We start from the raw sequence: 19409 nt of genomic DNA on the forward strand, positions 1-19409 counted from the left end.
GTTTGAGTCAGAGCACGCAATGGCTGTTCAAACATGCCCTGAATAAACGGAACTAATCATATCAATCCTGTTCCAGAAATAACCACATGGATTCAAGAGAGGAAATCTCATAATCTTAAACTTCACAGCCTTTCTTCCCCTGGTTAGAGGTGATGAATATGAGGGATATCCCCTGCCAGTGCAGGCAGGCTTCTTTATGGAATAGGTCTGACCACATATGGCCTTGATCTGAAGTGGCGGCAGCTCCCACTTTCAGTCTTTTAACTATTCCCAAAATTAATAATGGTGTGAAAGTTTCAGACGCTTATTATCCTGTTAGCAAATTCCAGTTTAGGATTGCAGCTGTGTTTGGAATACATTTTTAGCTGGTGCAAGCTGGTCAGTATCTAGTGATCAAACTACCATGTTTTCAAAAACCAGCTTGACCACCACAAACTTGTATGACAAACTGGTAGATCATCTGTTGCTAATCCAAGATGGCCTACCAGACCAGTTAATAACCAGTTGGACTAGCAGAAACCAGCTTAATATTGATTTTCTAACAGAGAAACTAGTAATTAACAAACTGATGGGAGTTTTCTTTGGATGTTGTAACCCCCACGACTTTTCTCCACCCTAAAACAAGAACATGAGCGCTGTTACCTGAGACACGGTGAGATAAAATAACTTGGGTTGGGTGTGGTCACCTGGAAGGCAGTGAGAAAACAAGGATTATTTTTTAAGATCAACACTTAAAATACAATTATTTAAAAAAAATCATTAAATAAATTAATACAAACATAAATTCATCCTGCAATTAATTCAAGTGGCACAAATATCCCTGAAAGCTTTTCTAATACCTACGTCCATGCAGACAACCTACACCCAATCTATTAAAGGACAGCGATATTAGCCAATCATCTCGGAGATTTTTCTGGTGGGCGGGTTTTAAGGGTTTGCGCACCAGCCAATCAGGCTCCCTGCGTCGTCCTTCTTTTTTTTCCGTTACTGTGAAGTTTTCGCTGCCGATGCTCGTGCTGGCGGTCCTGTCTACTCGCCACTCTGGATAGCGGCCGTGAAAAAACGGGCAGAACGAGAAAGACAAGGAGACACGGACTTTGGGGAGAGTGAACGGGGCAGTATAAATCAAGGCAGTGGCGTTAGTTTGGTGCCCATCGTTTTAAGTGCGCACGGGAGTGTTTACTGCAGCGCTCTGTGGGAGAGAGAGAGAGAGCGAGAGAGAGAGAGAGCGAAATAGAGACGGGAACAGCAGTTCAGAATGGATCACCACCATCAACAACATCATCAACATCAATATGATGAAGGAGACAACGACTATAGGCAGCAGGAAGATGACTGGGACCGGGATATGCTGCTTGACCCCGCCTGGGAGAAACAACAGCGAAAGGTAACGTTACGAGCTATAATCTCTCCACACCACCGGTTTAAGGTGCAAAGGGAACTTGCAAAGCAGAAGAAGAAACAAACATTGAAATGTGGATATTTAAGGTGCCCGTACGGTTATTCAGTTACGGGCTGCCTGTGAAATAGGCTTTGCACTGCAACGCATGCATGAATGTATTTATATTGTGTGTATAATATGTGTTTCCCTTAAAACATGCGAGTACACAGTATCAACAGTCTATAAATTGTACATATTCTTCATTATAATAAACTTAAGGAACATCTGTTGCGGGATTGCGCATGTTCCTATTCACCCCTCCGTCTGTCCATTCATTTGAGCGTTATGTGCCCACCTATTCTCCTCACCGCGCTACAGATGTCAGCGCTGCGTACGCAGAAATCACGGACTCACTTTATTCACGGTCACGGCACGCAGACCCTGTCTACCGCTTTAACGTGTGACCCATGTAGACTTGAGAATCATTCTGGTTCCGATTCCTCTTATCGATTCCATTTCCCCAACGATTCTTTTGAGGAAGTACCTTCTGAAATAAAATGCTATTAGTGTTGCATTTACTGTCCTCTGTTGCCAAATTATGATGCAAAGCCTCATTACAACAGAACAGATATAACAAATAACAAAAAACTGTAGTAAAATGTTATGTTTACGCTTTTCCAAATACAACAGAACATAAAATATGTATTTTACCTACACGCTGTCATATAAATAACTAGTTAGTTACTATATAATAAGAAAATTTTGATTAATTTCGCATTCGCAAGTAATAATTTGTGGTTCAGGAAGTGATTCAGATTAATTTAGGCACCTCTTATAATGATTCAGAATTCTTTTTGACTCATCAAAATGATTTGTTCATAGGAGTTGTTTGCTTGAGTAACGTACCTCGCTGATTCACTTCAAAGGAACCGGTTCATAAGAGTGGTTCGCTCGGGAATTGGACCATACAAATTTATTCCCAGTAGCGGTGTTGCGGTATACAGTAGTTGCTAGAAAACACTGTTAGAGTATTTTAGTACGGTGTTCAGTGCTCATCAGCAGTGGAATGTACCGTTAACAGAACCAAACTTCGTGAAAATCGCTCGGTTCCGGTATGTTTAACGGTCCTGATTAAGAACCGGTTCTCGGTTGCCAACTCTAGGACCATGCCAGCTCCGTTAACGCATTTCGGTAGACCATTAGTTGAGGGAAGTGGGTGTTTATAAAAATCTCTCGGATGTGATTTTTTTGCACAGAAGTCTAAAAACTATTTGAAGTATGAGTGAAACGTGTCTCTCCCACTCTTTTCCTCCCCCTTGGAAAACGGGGAGGAAAAAAAGAGAACGAGTGCTGGAATCTGCTGCGGTTTGGGCTGGGCTTGTCAGGGAGCGAGTCTGCCCAAAAATGGCAATAACAGACCCCGCTCACGGCTGCTGGAAACCTTTCCCGCGTTTCTTTTTTTTTTTCTTCCTCGAAAGCTTGTAGACTCCTGAATGATGTCAACAGCTACCGGCGGGAAATACTCATGCTCAGGTATGCGAGCAGAGTCCTGCACTTCAGCTCCTACGACCATAAACGTGACAAAACCATGTGTCAAGAGTTTTCCACCAGACCAGACATGTTCAGTCTTACTTAACTGAGTGTTAAGGGAGGAGATCAAACCCCTTAAGAAGTTTTGCATCAAGTAGCCCAGTGCAGGACCATCATATTTTGAATTTAAGACACATTAACCGCTATGTATGCAATGCTATATGTATAAATGTGTGTGCTGGGTCAAATGCAAATGAGAGACACACAACTAGAAAAGACCCTGAGGTGTTTTTTCCCCCGTCTCAGTATATAGGCACTACATTGTGATGGAGCATCATTTCCGACACTGTTCATTAACGACAAACACAAACATGTTTGCTTCATAATGCCTATTAAACACCCTCTGTGACTTTAATGATGCATGAATGTGTTTGTCAGACAAATTGGTTATTGTTCTGCATTCTGACAGGTCAGTGGAGAAGTGAAGTATGTTCTGCAAACTCACACACACACACACACACACACACACACTGCAGGTATACATTGCAGCCCTGACCCCCATCTCATAAAAGACATATGGAATAAGTCAAACCTGGAGTAGATTTGAGCTGAGAAAGTGAATGTGTGTGAGAAACCATCTGATTGGCTGCAGTTTATGTTGATGCATGAAAGTATTTGCAGCAAGTTCAGACTGGACCAATAGAATCAGAAACACATTTTCCTGTCTAATAACATCTGTGAGAATTTGTCTGCAGTTTGAGAAAAAAAAGCCCCTCTGGCCGGACAGGTGTGAGATGATTCAGCCTAAAACTGCAGCAAGACCTTATAAACTCTCTCCTTTCTGCCTGTCCACATCTGTTAGGTCAGATTTTCATTATTTTTGTACACGTGTCCCTTCCTGATTCTTTCTCAGCCAATCAGTGAAGGCTTATGGTGTCTTCAGTTAACACAGTTCATTTTGTAGGGCCACAAAACAGAGTTCTGTTTTCATTTACTCTACCTTTTAAAATTTATTGGTCAGTCAGGTTTTTTTTATTTATTAATACTTTTATCAGCAATGACAGTTAACACTTTTACACTTTGAAACTTTCCATTTGTCAAAGAGTCCTTAATCAAATGCTGCACTCTTTCTAAGAAATATTAATTAGAAATTATTAAAAAAAAAATATATATAGTTTAGTCAATTTTTAATGGTGCTGCTAGTGGCATAGAAATGTATATATAAAAAAACGTTTTAAGTACCTTTAAGTAGAGTTTTCAGCAAAGCTCATTTGAATGTGAAAATCTGATATTGCATTCAGATTTGCGACAATGTTCGACAGAAGTTTTACTGCAGGTATTTGCCACTACCATTTGAACGTATGAAAATGATGATAAAAATAGGCAAAAGTAGTCTTATGTGAATGTGTATTTTAATAAGGGTTGACTTGAGACTATTTTCTAAACCTATTTGTATCATAATTTTCATACGTTCCAGTGCTAGTTGAACATTTGAACAGAAGTACTTTGAATTTCTAAATTTTTTAAGTTTCCAGGGACCACAAGCAGCTTTCTACCAACGGTATCCTAACATCATAGTAGTGAATTTCCTTTAGAAAATGTAAAAATACTGAAATTTGTCCTGCAGTGCCGTGCAGTGTGTGGACAGTTTTAGTGAGTTAAATGTTTCCATACTGCGGTAGTTTAGTCTGCCTTGGGCAAGTTTTAAATGGTTCTGTTTTCAGTTCTTGATGCTCTGATAAGAAAAAATGTAGTTCTTCAAAAACAGGAAACTGTTTAGCTCTAGTGAATCTTAATCAGTCACATATCATTGGGTTCTGAGATCTGTATCTGTCTGACAATCTGCATTGTGTATTTTCTTGGTGTGGGTCTTCAGGGTAGTAAGAGGGGAAAAACCTTTTCTGGCTTTTTCAGTCTAAAGAATTAAACTAGGTCTACTTGTCGCAATCAATCCTCTTGTTTTTCTCTGTCTCTCTGTCTTTTTCTCTTTCTCTCTACCTCTATTAGAGGGGTAAGCTGAGTATCCCAGTGGGATACAGGGGCTGTTTTTAAGCTTGTCTGAGGTGAGTTTCCTGAAATCTGTCACAGATCTAAGATCTAACAAGAATCTAAAATTCTCTTAGAAGAAACTGACATACACATTCCATCTCTACATCAATACCTTTTTTCCCCATGTTTCTTTGCTGAATTTTAGAGAAAATCTGCAGCATTTCATAAAAGATGGTACTAAATGAGCACTAAACTCTTAATGGTAGCTGAAAAGCATAATACAGTTAGCCAAAATGTCTAATATAAACCAGCTCGCAAGTGGCAGGGTGTGTGTAAAACATTGTGAATGACATCTGCTTCAATTACGTGGAGTTCTGCGGGCACAGATGCCATGTAGGCCTGCATATAACACGTGATATCCTTAGGCGTCATTGCAAGGCTGATTTTTTTTTTTTTACCACTTTTTGGAGAGCTGGCATTTTCATCTTGAGCAAAAGCTCTCAAGTGATGAATACTGTGCATTTAGTGTGGTTGTTACCAATTGTAGAAACTGACAGAAACAGTGTCACAGCTCTCTAAGGTCCAAAAATGGGAACCAAACCAATTGGCATGGTCAGTGTTTTTCTTTATTTTATTTACATTTTTCAAGGAATCAAAGTATTAACGGAAGAAAAGAGATACATTTTTTAGTATTTCCTACTATGGAAGTCAATGGGGACTAGCAACTGTTACCCACATTTTCGATAATGTCTTCTTTTGTGTTCAGTAAATGTATAGGATGACAGTTTTCATTTTTGGTGAACTGTCCCTTTAAATTCGTTCACACTATGCACATATTTAATCTTACTCATAAGCCTAATATAATATGCAATAAACAAAGTGCTCTGTTAATGTCTTGACACATTCAGTTATTAATTACATTAAATCAATCACATAAATCATGTGTTTTCAATTCCAAACAGTGATATTTCGACAAGAAAGAAGAGTATTGGTGAGATTTGCATCACTTATTACTTTGGTCATTTAACATTTCTATCTTATAAGTTGCCAAATATATGGTTTAGTTACCAAATTTGCCCTCTTTCACTCTTAAAATTAAAGCGTTGAGCTGACATTCACGTTTGGCTTCTGTGAACAGTGAATCCTGCCTTCTTTGATTGGATTGGCCTTCTCAATCATTTTGACATCAGTGAATGCTGTTAGGCTAGTCTAAAACACTAACTTTTAAAACCTTTTGTCATCTTAACAGCAAACAGAGCAGTATCAAGAATATAAAATATAGGGAGGACAATTTGACCATATCTTGATTATTGAGAGTTATGATGGTTACAGCCCTGAAGCTGTCTGACACAGGCTCCATGTTCTTGCTTTTCTGCAGCTTATGTCTCAACATTCCTAATATTCATCCACTGATGTACAAATGCAATTTTGTTTTATTAAAAAAAATTTATTAGGGCAGCACAAAATCCTAGTACAGACAATGGAAGATTAATGAAATGCTCAAATTAAGTTTGTCTCATGATTTAATTTCAAACAGTATAAGATCATGTTTTATTCATGCTTACCATATTTACTATTCATGAGATAATGCGTCATTAGTTACTGTCATCATAACCAGCACGTCTGTGAACGACAGCTGTCCCCACCAGAATGACATGCATGATGAGGTGCATGACAGTCTCTGTCATTTCCTGCCCTGGAGTTTAATGTCAGGATGTGATGAGGTACTTTATCCCTCACTGTGCTCTTTCAGCCAGTGAAAGAACAGCTTGAATAGCTCCACAATAGTGTAGAATGCTGCCACCTCATTTGCTGAGAATGTGTGTGTGCTCAAGCCAGACCGAGATGCTACGGGATGCAGTTTTTTGATGTGTGTTCGTTCTTAAAAAGTTTCTTTTATTGACTGTGTTTGATCCTCCTTCGCCTCTGAAGTTTGCAAAGTCAAATGTTATTTTTTTTTTTATCCTGAAAGTCAAGGTCTTCATGCAAATCATCATGTGCCGCTCCTAACCTGATGATGTGCTCCAAATGTGGAATTTGTTCATTATATCTGTCCGACAGACTTACCCAGAACCAGGCCCTTTTGTTCCTCAAATAAAACCGTATAGATAATGCAACATCGCCGGGAGCCGCAGTAAGTGTGTGCACATACACTGTGTGTTTTGTGTTTAATTAACGTGAAAGCAGTGATCCGAGCAAGTCAGCATTTAGCTCTAAGTGAAGCCGCTGGCGTCGTTGATAAGATTATTAATGAGTCATTAAACTCTGTGTCTGGAAACGTGAAAATAAGAGACAGACTCACCTTAGGAGGGTGTAGTGTGTGGGGGGTGGATAATGTGGAATGTGTATGGAACCGAGACAGTGGGCCGCACGTCTCAGGGGCAGATCAGCACTTCCTGTCTGGAGGAGAAAGCCAGCAGACAACAACAAACAGCACACTACTAAAAGACAGATAGGGTGAGAGAGAGAAACAGAATGGAAAAAAACTAGATTTTTAGTCTAATACTCGGGGTTAGGAGTTTGTTCAAAGCATTAATGATGTTTAGCAAACAGCACTAATGTGAAAGATAATCTGAGAGAGACAGGCATTTCATCCATTGAAAGGGGATGATGTCATTATTGTCTGTGTGTATGCAGTCAGCATTTTGTTTAAACAAGAGACAGCTGTTACACCTGTCACACGTGCACACCTTTGTAGGCGGAGCTGCACAGGCATTTGTGTGTTAAGAAGCTTCATTCCTGGGGCTGTATGTATAAAGCCGCCCAGAGTAAAAATTTAGTCCTAAGTGTGTCATTAATAAATTATTCAAATATGAAATAAAAATAATTAGAAATGTTATTAAATAATATAACATTTCTAAAAATATTTTGTCTGAATAAAAAAAAAGTCAAGTCTAAAGTCTAAATAGTGAATTTAGACATTACAACATTATAATGTACTCGATCAGAAGGCATATTCATGGTAAGATCTATTTAAGGTGCCTTAGAATGCAATGATACAATATTTAAAATTTTGTGTGTAATGTGTATACAAAGTTTTATCTCAAAATATCCCACAGATCATTTTTTTATAGCTTGTTGAAATTGCCTCTTTTAGGGTATGAGCCAAAATGCTCTGTTTATGTTTATGTCCCCTTTAAATGAAAATGAGCTGGTGTTCCCGTCTCCCTTCCAGTGTTGCCAAATTTGCAGTTTTCAAGCACAATTGGGCCACTTTAACACTGTTGCCGCGGATTTCCCTTCATTTCTGCAGGAGGGTTTTGTTTGCAACAAAACTGGCAACCCAGATCCCTTCTCAGATGTGTGCTGTGCTTCAAGAGCTCATGCTCATGGGTATACCAGTATTACGGTGACCGTGTTACTGACATCACACACTGCTTCCAAACACAATTTTTAACTACCACATTCCTATTCACAATCATTCTGGTAGCACGTAAAGGGAGCATTAGTGAAAACAGGTATAGAGAATGGTAGCTTTAGCAACATTAGCCTTACAGAGAGCCAAGAAGATCTTTTGGAAAACAAAATATAATGAGTGATGCTTACTTTGTCTGTAGTCTGGATGTTTGTGAGAATTGGACCTTAAAATAAAGTGTCACCAAACTTTTAAAGGTCTTATAGTGTGATTCTCTTTTCAGATTGTGGTACACACATCTTTTTGCACTGGTATTTAGAGATTTTTGAGAACAGTTTTCACTGTAGCTGTAAATAAACAGGTCAGCTTATGGGGGAGTTTGTTTATGTGTATGCGTGTGTCTCAGACCGCCTGATTGTTTGTAGGTTTTCTGGCATTTGTGGTTGCTATGGCAACCCCACAACGTTGAACTGCTGTATTTCACACCAGAGAGATAGAGAGGAGGAAAATAAGCAAAGAAAAGGAGTGAAACAGAGGGTTAAAAAGAGCTATAATGAAGAAATATTTATGGTGTAGGTGAGACGAAATCTAGCAGCATTCCTGCTTAGTGAGCAGAGATCTGCTGCCTGTGTGACTATATTTGCATTTGTATATCTGAGTTTACATTTGCATGCCTCTGCATAGATAATATGTGCATGTGTCTTTTTGTTTTGTACATTTTTGTGTGCATAGGCTTATTGCATTTTATGCTTACAGTGTATTGCGATAAACTGTATATAGATCTCTTTAGAAGTAGAGCTTTATTCTCAAAAATCGAGCTAAACTGTATGCATGTTCATCATGTTTATACTGCCTAAATGTTTGGGTTCTGTAACTTTGGAAAGAAATTAATACTTTTATACAGGAATGTAAAAAAATGGCAGTAAATGAATTTTTTTTTTATTTTTAGAAAGTTCTTTGTTGTCAGATTCCATGTTTCCAAAATTTTAATTCCAAGATTTCATGTTTTCAGCATGGATAGTAAAAGTAAGAAATGGTTCTTGAATGATAGGGCTGTGCAATTATTCGCATGCGATTGTCATGCGTATCTTGTCAGTAAAGCCGGTTCTGTGATTAGTAGTAAATCTCCATCACGTGCTTTCAGATGGAGCGCCATTTAATACACACTGAAAAAGTGTTTCATTCATCCAATTAAAAAACCCTTAGGCAGAGATATTTATTTTTCATTGGCTCAAGTTAAAATATATAGATGTGAATCATTACCCTTAAATTTTTTAATTGGATGAATGAAATACTTTTTTCAGTGCACAGAGCCGTAGTTCACTGACAAGCTGCGCAAAATCGTGTTCATAATCGTAGGCGATTCATCTGTGATTATGAACGCGGTTTTGCATAGCTTGTTCACAGTTCACAGAACCGGCTTTATTGACGAGATGTGCATGACAATCGCATGCGATTAATTGCACATCCCTAGTTCTTGAGCGCAAAAGTAAGGAATGGTTCTTGAGCACCAAATCAGCATATTCTAATTATTTCTGAAGAGTCGTGAGACTAGGGATATGCCGGTATCAAATTTTCATGTTGCGGGTAATTGCTAATGCTTTTATTATTGTATACGGTATTATCACAATATTTAAATTTAAAAAGTGTTCATAATACAGTATAACAGGTTTAATAACTTTTTTCTTATAACAAAAATAACTATACAATAAAGCAATACAGAAAAATATATAAAGTTAAAAGTAACTATAGCTATAAAGACCAATAGATACCACTTTACGATAAGATCTCATTAGTTAACCTTGGTTAATGCATTAACATTCACAATGAGAAATAGTTACATCTGCTACAGAATTTATTAATCTTTGTTAAAAGAAAAATACAACTCCTAAGTTAATGTTAGTTCATTAAATGACACAGTTGCAACTTAAGATTTTAATGTGTTATACATTGGAATACCTAAGAATTAATGAATGTTCAAAATAATTTTTCATTGGCAGTTGTTAACTAATGAATTAACTAATGTTAACTAATGAAGCCCTAATGTGTGAATGAACAATAAAGAATCAAAACACTTTCAAACAATATCTAGGGTTTGTTGTAGTATGGATTCAATGTTAAAAAAAAAAAAAAAATTGAAAAAAAAAAAGCCCATTAAGTCTAAATATTTAAGTATTTGGGGCTGTGGTGAACAACACAGCAAATCCACAAATCTTAATGGCTATTTAAATATGTTTTAGAAAGTAAAGCAGTTGCTTTACTTATGGGGTTTCCAGGGTAACTGCTGCACCATCTGCTGTCGGAGAGTGAATATGCTTTCATTCAGCGTGTCTTACGTGTTCACCCATGTGCTTCTCATGCGTGTTTGTTTACATCAGAGCACACATGTATACAGCGGTGTTGTGGATTTTTACCAGTTAATGGGAAAAGTATTCTTAAAGGCATTCCAAATTCGGAATAATGTGTAATATATAATTATTCACAGTATTTAGAAGTGCCCACGATAACAATATTGTGCATATTCATTACCGTGATATATCGCATTACCGAATACCGCCACATGTCTACATGTGACACTGAAGACTAGAGAAATGGTTGCTTTGCAATCACAGAAATAAATGACATTTTTAAATATATTAAAACATAATACAGTTATTTTTAAATGGTATTAATATTACACAATATTACTGTTTTTCTGATTTGTTTGATGCAGTTTTGGTAAGAATAAGAGACTTTCAGAATCATTAAAAAGCCCAAAAGTTGTGATTGATGTGTGTGTGTGTGTGTGTGTGCTGGTGTTGAAATTTTAGCATATAATTAGCATGCATTTAAAGCATTCTGTGCTTTAGCTGTTTGCATGGTGAAACCTTCTTAGAAAACTTACTTCTTTAAATTCATCCTTTCATTAAATCCAGCGCTCTGTCGAACTGTTCTTGAACAGAAGAACATGTCTTATGTAAACGCCCCCCTAAGAAAACCAGTCAGCCTAATTACACAGGACTATTAGTTGAATGGTTGCTTAGGCTGCCTGGCGGCTAGTTAAAAACATGTTGTTTTGCACATCCCTCAACTAAAAGCGTGACATGCTACAGTGGGAAAATTCAGTGATTTTTATTGGAAAAAATCTAGTTTTGTTGCATTGCTTGCAGAAAATTATGATCGCTCGTACTATCTTGAGTGTTTATTGTATCTCTCTAGTTTAAGAGTTTGTCTTCATGTTTAAGTGTGTATAATTGATAGCTTTTATTCTTTTACATTTTGATATGCATACTTAAGTTGGAATATTGCAGTGGTGGCTCTTGAATGTGCTTGCCAACCAGTGTCTGCAATTCTTCTTGAATGAATTTATAATCCTCCTGCTTGACTCACATTTACCTCCAGATATTCACATGTTATGGCATTTCCTTTTAGTCACTGCCAAATTCCGCAATGTTTCTCACCTGATCTGCTCTCTATTACCCATAATCCATCATTAAATTGCGCACCCCAGCCCACCCGTGGGGACCAGCTGTATCCCATCATGTAGCAGTTATGTCTCTGCTCATGTCCAGATCTAGAAATGTATCTTCGCCTCTCAAAGTTGGAACAAACTCATGCTTTTAAGTGCATAAGGTACAGTGTCTCTGATTCCGTTAAGTGGCATACCAATCGTATTAGAGTGTGAGTGTGTTTAGCTTCTGTTCTGCTCCACAGCTGTTTCTCATCAGCTCGCTAACATACAGATGAATCCTGAAGCCACAGATACTCAGAGCTGCCATGACAACCTCTGTCGAGCGCATACCCTCCCCTACTCTCTCTCTCACTGTCACAATCAGGCATGGTTGTAGATGAATGCAGAATTATCAAAGTATTCAGGTGCTTGCATAGTGCAGGTGAATTAAATAAATAAAACTGGTTAAATTGGTCATATCATCAGGAAATTACACATTTTCATTGATATTTTAAAGAGTATTGTACTATCAACATAACTTTCATGTGCTTTTTCAGACTTTGTGTAGCACCTACAGCTCTGCAGATTCTACTGAAATAATTACATTTATATTCAACAGTGTTACTGATCATTTCAGTCTGGTCTTATTTGCACATTCCGTGCAATTTAAATTTGCATTGTGTTTTGGCTTTATTTTTCTTCTAAATTTATAAATCTCTCTATTCTAGACGTTTACTGCGTGGTGCAATTCTCATCTACGAAAGGCAGGGACACAGATCGAAAACATTGAGGAGGATTTTCGAGACGGACTCAAGCTCATGCTGCTCCTAGAGGTCATTTCAGGTCAGTGATCTATAACCTCAGTTCCACCTTGAACCCAGTCCACCCCACTACCTTTTAAAGCTTGTATCTTTTATGATGATGTGAAAATTAGTTAGCTAGTTGCACAAAGTGTATAATTTACAGCTTTAGCCAATAGAGAATTTTTTTTAATGTGAAAGCAAAATAGACATTATAACTGAAATATACTTCAAAGAATTAAAAACTAGCCAAATTTAATTGAATCAAGAGCTTGTGGATCTAATCTGAATCGAAAAATCCTGTTTTCATCTCTCTGTACATACAAATTTTCCCCCAAAAAAAGTAAAATATAAAACTTGCATACTACAAGTTAGTTGACAACTGTCAGGAATAAATATTTGATAAATGATGTGTAAGTCACCTGCGGGCAGAATGTTGTGTGTGATGTAATATTATGTAATATTTAAATTCTTTCTCTGTAGGAGAACGCTTGGCCAAACCAGAGAGAGGAAAGATGAGAGTCCATAAGATCTCCAATGTGAATAAAGCTCTGAACTTCATTGCAAGCAAAGGAGTCAAACTGGTCTCTATTGGAGCAGAGGGTAGGTCCCCCTCCCCTTTAGCAGTGACCTATATCCTGCAGGCTTCTGGGGTCATGAGTTCAGTGTTTCAGCATGTGAGATCAATGACTATCAGACGCGCTGCCTGTATGTGATATGTACTTGTATCTCATGTCATATGAAGCCCCTCCCCATTCCATGCAGTTAAATAGGTTAGACATGCAGTTTATAGCTGACATATTGGGATGAAGTAGATAACTCGTCTGGATATAGCACGCACACTCGCATACTCACTATGCTGATTTCCCTTCCTCTTTGTTTGGTTGCCAGCCGAGCAGGTACACATGCCGTCTTGACAGCCCATGGACAGTTTCATTTTCATCTTTCATCTTGTACGAACACTTTCTGTGTCCCCAAGCGAGTTGGTAGTTCTCACAGTTTCACACATATATTAGACCTATCTATAGTGTGTGTATGTTTGCCATGTTAGCTGTTCTCTCTCTCTCCATGTATAATCCAGAGCAGCATTGCAGACAGATTAGCCATCTACCAAAGCCTTTGCCTTGGTCAAATACTGTTACCAGTTTGTGTGTGTGTGTGTGTGTGTGTGTGTCTGGCAGAGCCGGGATACACCTACACAAACTTACAGAGATGTGTGTGGAGTGTATTATGAGATTAGCTTAAGAAGAGGGAGAGGAAACACGCATGTTTACCTAGATATTTAAATGGGGACTTCCCATCCACATCTATGTGTAAAAAAATGTAAACAGATAATTTAAATGAAGCTTTTGCCTTATTTAGAAGTGAATACAGACATTATTTAGTCTTTGTATAATTTAGCCTTTATAAACCATTTGTCTCTTTAAGAATGTCTCCAAAATGGACCTTTTGGGTACATGTTCAGCAGTTTTGTTTTAAAAGCATAACAAACGTTTAGATAGTTTAGTTACATTGTTTTCATATCAAAGAAAATAACCTAGCAAAGCTATTCTCCTGCACTTTAGACTGAAAAGCCTTTCTAAACACTCACTACTGCTCACAACCTGCTCTCTACAGTCCTGATTAATTAATAAAGCTTACATTATAATTAATGAAAATAAATGTGTATTTGGGCTGGTAGAGGGATGCCAGAGAAATTTTCACAGTAGTGAAGCCAACAGAAATCCAAAAAAATGAGTAATGAAGCATATTTGTAGGACTGTTTTTTTAAACAGTATTTCATTATTTTCATAACAATAAATAATTTTTTCCACAAGTTGTCATAACTGTAATGCAAAAAAAGTGAAATTATAAAAATAAATAAAAAATATATAAATAATGATGTATATATTTCTAGAAAGGTATATAGCCTTGTGTAAATGTTAAACTGTCTGCATGTTTATTATATTTGCAAGTCTAATTTCTTGTCAGTGCAGAATTATCTGAATTATATTAGCTGCTTTCTGGTTCTGATATGGCTTTTGTTTGTAAAATGATCTCATTGTCGAGCTGTTACAGTAAATGTGATGCTGGTGTGTGTGCTTGTTCTGCTCAGAGATTGTTGATGGGAATGCTAAGATGACTCTGGGGATGATCTGGACCATTATCCTCCGCTTCGCCATCCAGGACATCTCAGTGGAGGGTATATATAAATATCACACACACACACACACTCACACACATACTTTTCATTTTTATAGCCTAAGTGATGCATTAGATTTTGAAGAAAAAATGCAGTAGGCAGGCAATTAATTTGTGTGTATTAAATAACACTAGAGTGAACAGTATGACGGACTAAAAATACAGTTCCGCTCTTTTGGATTTCTGAATATTCATTGTTTAATACAAACGTTATGTCAGGAATGTGTGAGTCATTTAAATTACAATTTTATCTTTCCACTCCTGAGATTCTATTTTTGATACACTTGTGTGTGTGTGTGTGTGTGTGTGTGTGTGTGCAGAGACCTCAGCTAAAGAAGGCCTGCTGCTGTGGTGCCAGAGAAAAACAGCTCCCTACAAAAATGTCAACATCCAGAATTTCCACATCAGGTGAGCATCTGAGAGAAGCAGAGTGAATGATGGGAAAAGATCAAGACTAAGATACTGCTACTGAATGCTGAGCTACAGCATCATATATTACATTTCTCTTTCTGTCTCTCTCCCTGTCAGTTGGAAGGATGGATTAGGCTTCTGCGCACTTATTCACAGACATCGTCCAGAGCTCATTGATTACGGTAAACTGCGCAAGGTGAGACATTACCAGAACCTCTGACCACATATAGAGACCAGCAGTATGAAGACCATGACCCATGCTTTGATGTGTGTTCTCACTCAGGACGACCCAATGACTAATCTGAACACTGCCTTTGACGTCGCTGAAAAGTACCTGGACATCCCCAAGATGCTGGATGCAGAAGGTGAGACATGTAGAGGACAGGTTTCTTTCTGTTCCACTTCACTCTGAAATTGGGTTAGTCTAAATATAGCGCTGTAGGAGGACTGTAGGTATGTGTGTAGGTTGAATTTCACCCCAATACTGCAGGGATGATTCCTTAACCTAGTCTGTTCTAAAGGCTTTTTAGGATATTATTTGTGACCGTGGACCACAAAACCAGTTAAACAATTATAGCCTGGGAAAACCCAGACTACTTCCGGCGAATTTCAATTCTCTCTATAGAATAGTCTGGCAAAGAGGACTATCTAGCTCGTTTCTGTGCCGCCGAAATCGCGGCACCAATCAGAAACGTTGAGGCGGGGTTTACACGATGATGACAGCGCAGCGACGGTAAAGCAGATTTTGTACATTACAAAGATGGATGCTGCAGAGGAACATTCGTTCGAAACTGCTGTTTTAAGTGATTTAAAACCAGAGCAAAGAACAACACTTGAAGCCTTCATATCTAAAAAAGATGTTATCGCATACACGATACTCTGCATACGTCATCTCCTTCATCGCTCTGATTGGTTTTAGGTCTATCCAATTGCGCCCAGAGGCATTTGAACGAGGTCCGTCGGGGACGCCCCTTTAGAAACGAGACGTCTAATAGGCTTTGCCAGACCCTAACTCAGTTTCAACTGAAAAGGGTCTGGTTTTAACCAGGCTAATACAATTAATAAGCTTGGCCGAAATACAACTATTTGAAAATCTGGAATCTGCATGGAACATTTTTTTACTTTACCTAATATCCTCAAGCTTTTTGGCATGAAAGAAAAATCAATAATTTTGACTCATGCTATGCATTTTTTGCTATTGCTACAAATATACGTGTGCAACTTAAGACTGGTTTTGTTGTGCAGGGTCTCATTTAGATGGTTGCACTGTTGCACTAGACTGATGTTCCTCAAACATTTTTAAATCCTAAGTATTAAGGCAATAATATTTGCATAATGAGTTTAAATGGGTCTTCATTCTTACATCTGTTTGCATGTTGAACTGTCTTTTCTTTATTGCAACATTCTATTTAAACATAAAGCCACTTTACATAGTTTACAGATAGAAAACAATACACAAATTCAAATTTTACTGTCCCCAATACAAAAAATAAATAAATATTTGTTTATATATTTGTAATGTTTATACTTGTATATATTTACTATAATTCCCTTTTAATATTTGTTTATTTATTATAATATGTCATGTTTATTATATCAATAAATGTTACATTTTCCTTTAATTTAACTTTTAATTTTTAATGAAAGCTGGAATGACATTAAAACCAGGTTGAGATGTTGCCTTGGTGACATTAAAACCAGTATAATTTGTATCTGAACATTTGGAGAAAAGTGTCAAGTGGCTGTATTGGAATATTTAATTTACACAAAAACCAAAATCCTAAACTTACCAAAAACTATAACAACTGTTTTGTTGCTCAGAAGCATTTGTTCCTCAAAGTATTTCCTTCAGTAAAGTCAAAACTTGTTCAAACATTTTAATGATTGGCTTAGGCTACGTCTACATTAATAATTAAACGCTCTCCGTCCACACTAGCGTTTTCAAGCGTTCTCCAAAAGTGCCTCATCCACACAGAAACATCAGAAAACGTTAAATTTGGTTTCTGCGCATGTGTAAATCCTCAAAAAAGTTCACTGTATATGATACACACGGAACAGACATGAAATGGTTTCATGCTGTTTTTCTGGCAGGTAATTTGATTTCTTTTATTTACGAACATAACTCAGCATTCACACACGCGTCCAGGTCGCACACACTCACGATTGTATGTCTGATCTATAACGCAACTGCCCTCATGTTTTGCCACAAATAGCGATCGCGAGTAAATCTTTGCAGAACTCTGATATGAAGAGTCTACAAAGTAACACCTCTATAGCAATAGTGTGAAAGTGCATAGCACATAATGTGCACAATACCAGTATAAACACGGATATCTATTGGTATAATATGTGTCACATGACTAAATTTCCTTCATCGTTTTCAAAAGCCTCCGTTTTCACAGTCCACACTACAACTCGAAGACGGCATTTTCAAATTGATCCGCTTTGGAGAGTGTTTTCCAAAGCTAAGTTTTCGTTGACTTCAAATGCCGTCTCAGTGTGGACGGAAGGCCAAAACGGAGAGAAAAATGTATGTTTTCAAATGAAAACGTATTAGTGTGGACATGGCCTTAATTTTAGGTTGACTATAGTTTCATATCCATTCATATTAACAATGCTTTCTTTACACAGGAAGTCACCTCAACTGGGCCTCTGAAGTGTGTGTGATGTGCTCTGATTATTAATTTATTCTCTCATTACTTTAATATCACCCCCTTCTTTCTCTGCAGATATTGTTGGTACGGCCCGTCCTGATGAGAAGGCCATCATGACCTACGTTTCTAGCTTCTACCATGCCTTCTCTGGGGCGCAGAAGGTATCGCAGGGCATCCCTTCCAATGCTATGAACTTCTATACTCCCCCAATACGTCCCTCCTCTCACTCTGTTTCTGCTCACTGGGTTTTGTGATCACCAGTAGCAGTAATTACTGGTTGTCGGGGTTTCCTACTCTCCTAACAGTCTGCCTCTCTTTGACTCTTTGCAGTGCTAAGCTCCGCCCCTCAGGGCTCATGCTCCTCCTACAGTTGCATGAGTCTTTCCACCCGTTGCATGATGGAAATTAAGTCTTATGATGAAGGCATGAGTGTGTCTCCATTCCAGTCTCCTAAAAAAAATACTCATACGTTCCTGGCGTCATTGAGACTTCCTGGAGACCTCTTCATGCCTTTCATCATTTCTGTAGAACTGTGCCCCGTTTGCCTTTGTGGCTATGCAGTCTTTTACTCTGTCCTTTTTTTCTCTCCCTTCCTCTCCACCTCCTTTCTCTCTCTGTTCCTGCTCCTTCTTTCCCTGGGCAGATATCGTTAGTACGTTGCGTCCCGATGAAAAGGCCATCATGACGTATGTGTCATGTTACTACCATGCCTTCTCAGGCAAACAGAAGGTGAGCGCAGACAGACATCAGCCAATCAGGACACAAGCTCCCACATCACAAACCCAGTCAAATCTAGACAGCCAATCACATCTCTGCTTTCATCAGAACCCTAAAAAGAAGTGCCAATAAAGAAATGTAAGAGATGTGTTCTTCACTAACCTGAACTCCTTTTCGAAAAAAAATAGCATACTTTTAAAAAGAGTACTTATTACAGAAATAATATACCTTAAAAATAATACTCATAAGTGCAAACTCTTTTTATGATTTCACTGACAGGTCAGAACCTTTCTGCTCTGAAACTTCATTGTGATTTCTTACTTATTTCTTGTTTGGCTGTGATATTAATTTCTTTCTTTCCTGGGTTTTGGCTTAGTTCTGACTGTTTCCATGGCAACCCTGCTGTAATATTACATAACACACCTAGCTCTGTTTCTCCACTCATCTGTACACACACACAGGGCTCTGGTATAGAAACCATCAAACTTCTTTACATATCAAAATACACGCTGACGAGCTAGAAGCTCAAATTCAGCAGAAGGCTTCACTGGGACAGTCAGTTTGTTCCTATTCAAATGACTTTTATTGTTCATAATTCATTGTGTGTTAGTACAGAATTAGTCCAGAAAATTAGTTCAAAATCAATAGCCATTTCCTCAGCTGTGAATCAGCTTACACAAGCTCTTGAGCCTTAAGTCAGTGAAGCCACAAAATAATGTTTACACTTTTTAAAGTGAAAAGAAGTCATAGCTCAAAAAATCAAAGTTCACTACACATAAAAAAAAAAAAAGCTGTGACATTTGCCAAGTATGGTAACCTATACTCGAATTGGTGCTTTTAACTCATCCAAGTGCACACACACAGCAGTGAGAAGGGAACACACGCACACACACACACTGTGAACACACACCCGGAGCAGTGGGCAGCTTTTTTGCCCCAGCGCCCGGGGAGCAATTGGGGG

General features: G+C 38.0%; 1 protein-coding gene across 5 annotated transcripts in view; it reads left to right on the forward strand.

The window, feature by feature from the left end:
* Positions 1 to 964: 964 nt before the first annotated feature.
* Positions 965 to 19409, forward strand: part of actn1 (actinin, alpha 1) — a 28299-nt gene continuing 9854 nt past the window's right edge. For 2 of the 5 annotated variants that reach the window (XM_059565909.1, XM_059565907.1), the window contains exons 1-8: positions 965 to 1387; positions 12414 to 12528; positions 12969 to 13088; positions 14581 to 14667; positions 14987 to 15074; positions 15195 to 15273; positions 15361 to 15442; positions 17807 to 17892. In XM_059565909.1, coding sequence (XP_059421892.1) covers positions 1259 to 1387; positions 12414 to 12528; positions 12969 to 13088; positions 14581 to 14667; positions 14987 to 15074; positions 15195 to 15273; positions 15361 to 15442; positions 17807 to 17892 — 786 coding nt within the window. In that variant the 5' untranslated portion in view covers positions 965 to 1258. Of the gene's footprint in view, positions 1388 to 12413; positions 12529 to 12968; positions 13089 to 14580; positions 14668 to 14986; positions 15075 to 15194; positions 15274 to 15360; positions 15443 to 17806; positions 17893 to 18374; positions 18461 to 19409 lie in introns of all 5 variants that reach the window. The other 3 variants (XM_059565908.1, XM_059565905.1, XM_059565906.1) reach the window with 3 other exon arrangements.

Source organism: Carassius carassius, chromosome 14 (assembly GCF_963082965.1).
Source record: "Carassius carassius chromosome 14, fCarCar2.1, whole genome shotgun sequence".
Classification (NCBI taxonomy): domain Eukaryota; kingdom Metazoa; phylum Chordata; class Actinopteri; order Cypriniformes; family Cyprinidae; genus Carassius; species Carassius carassius.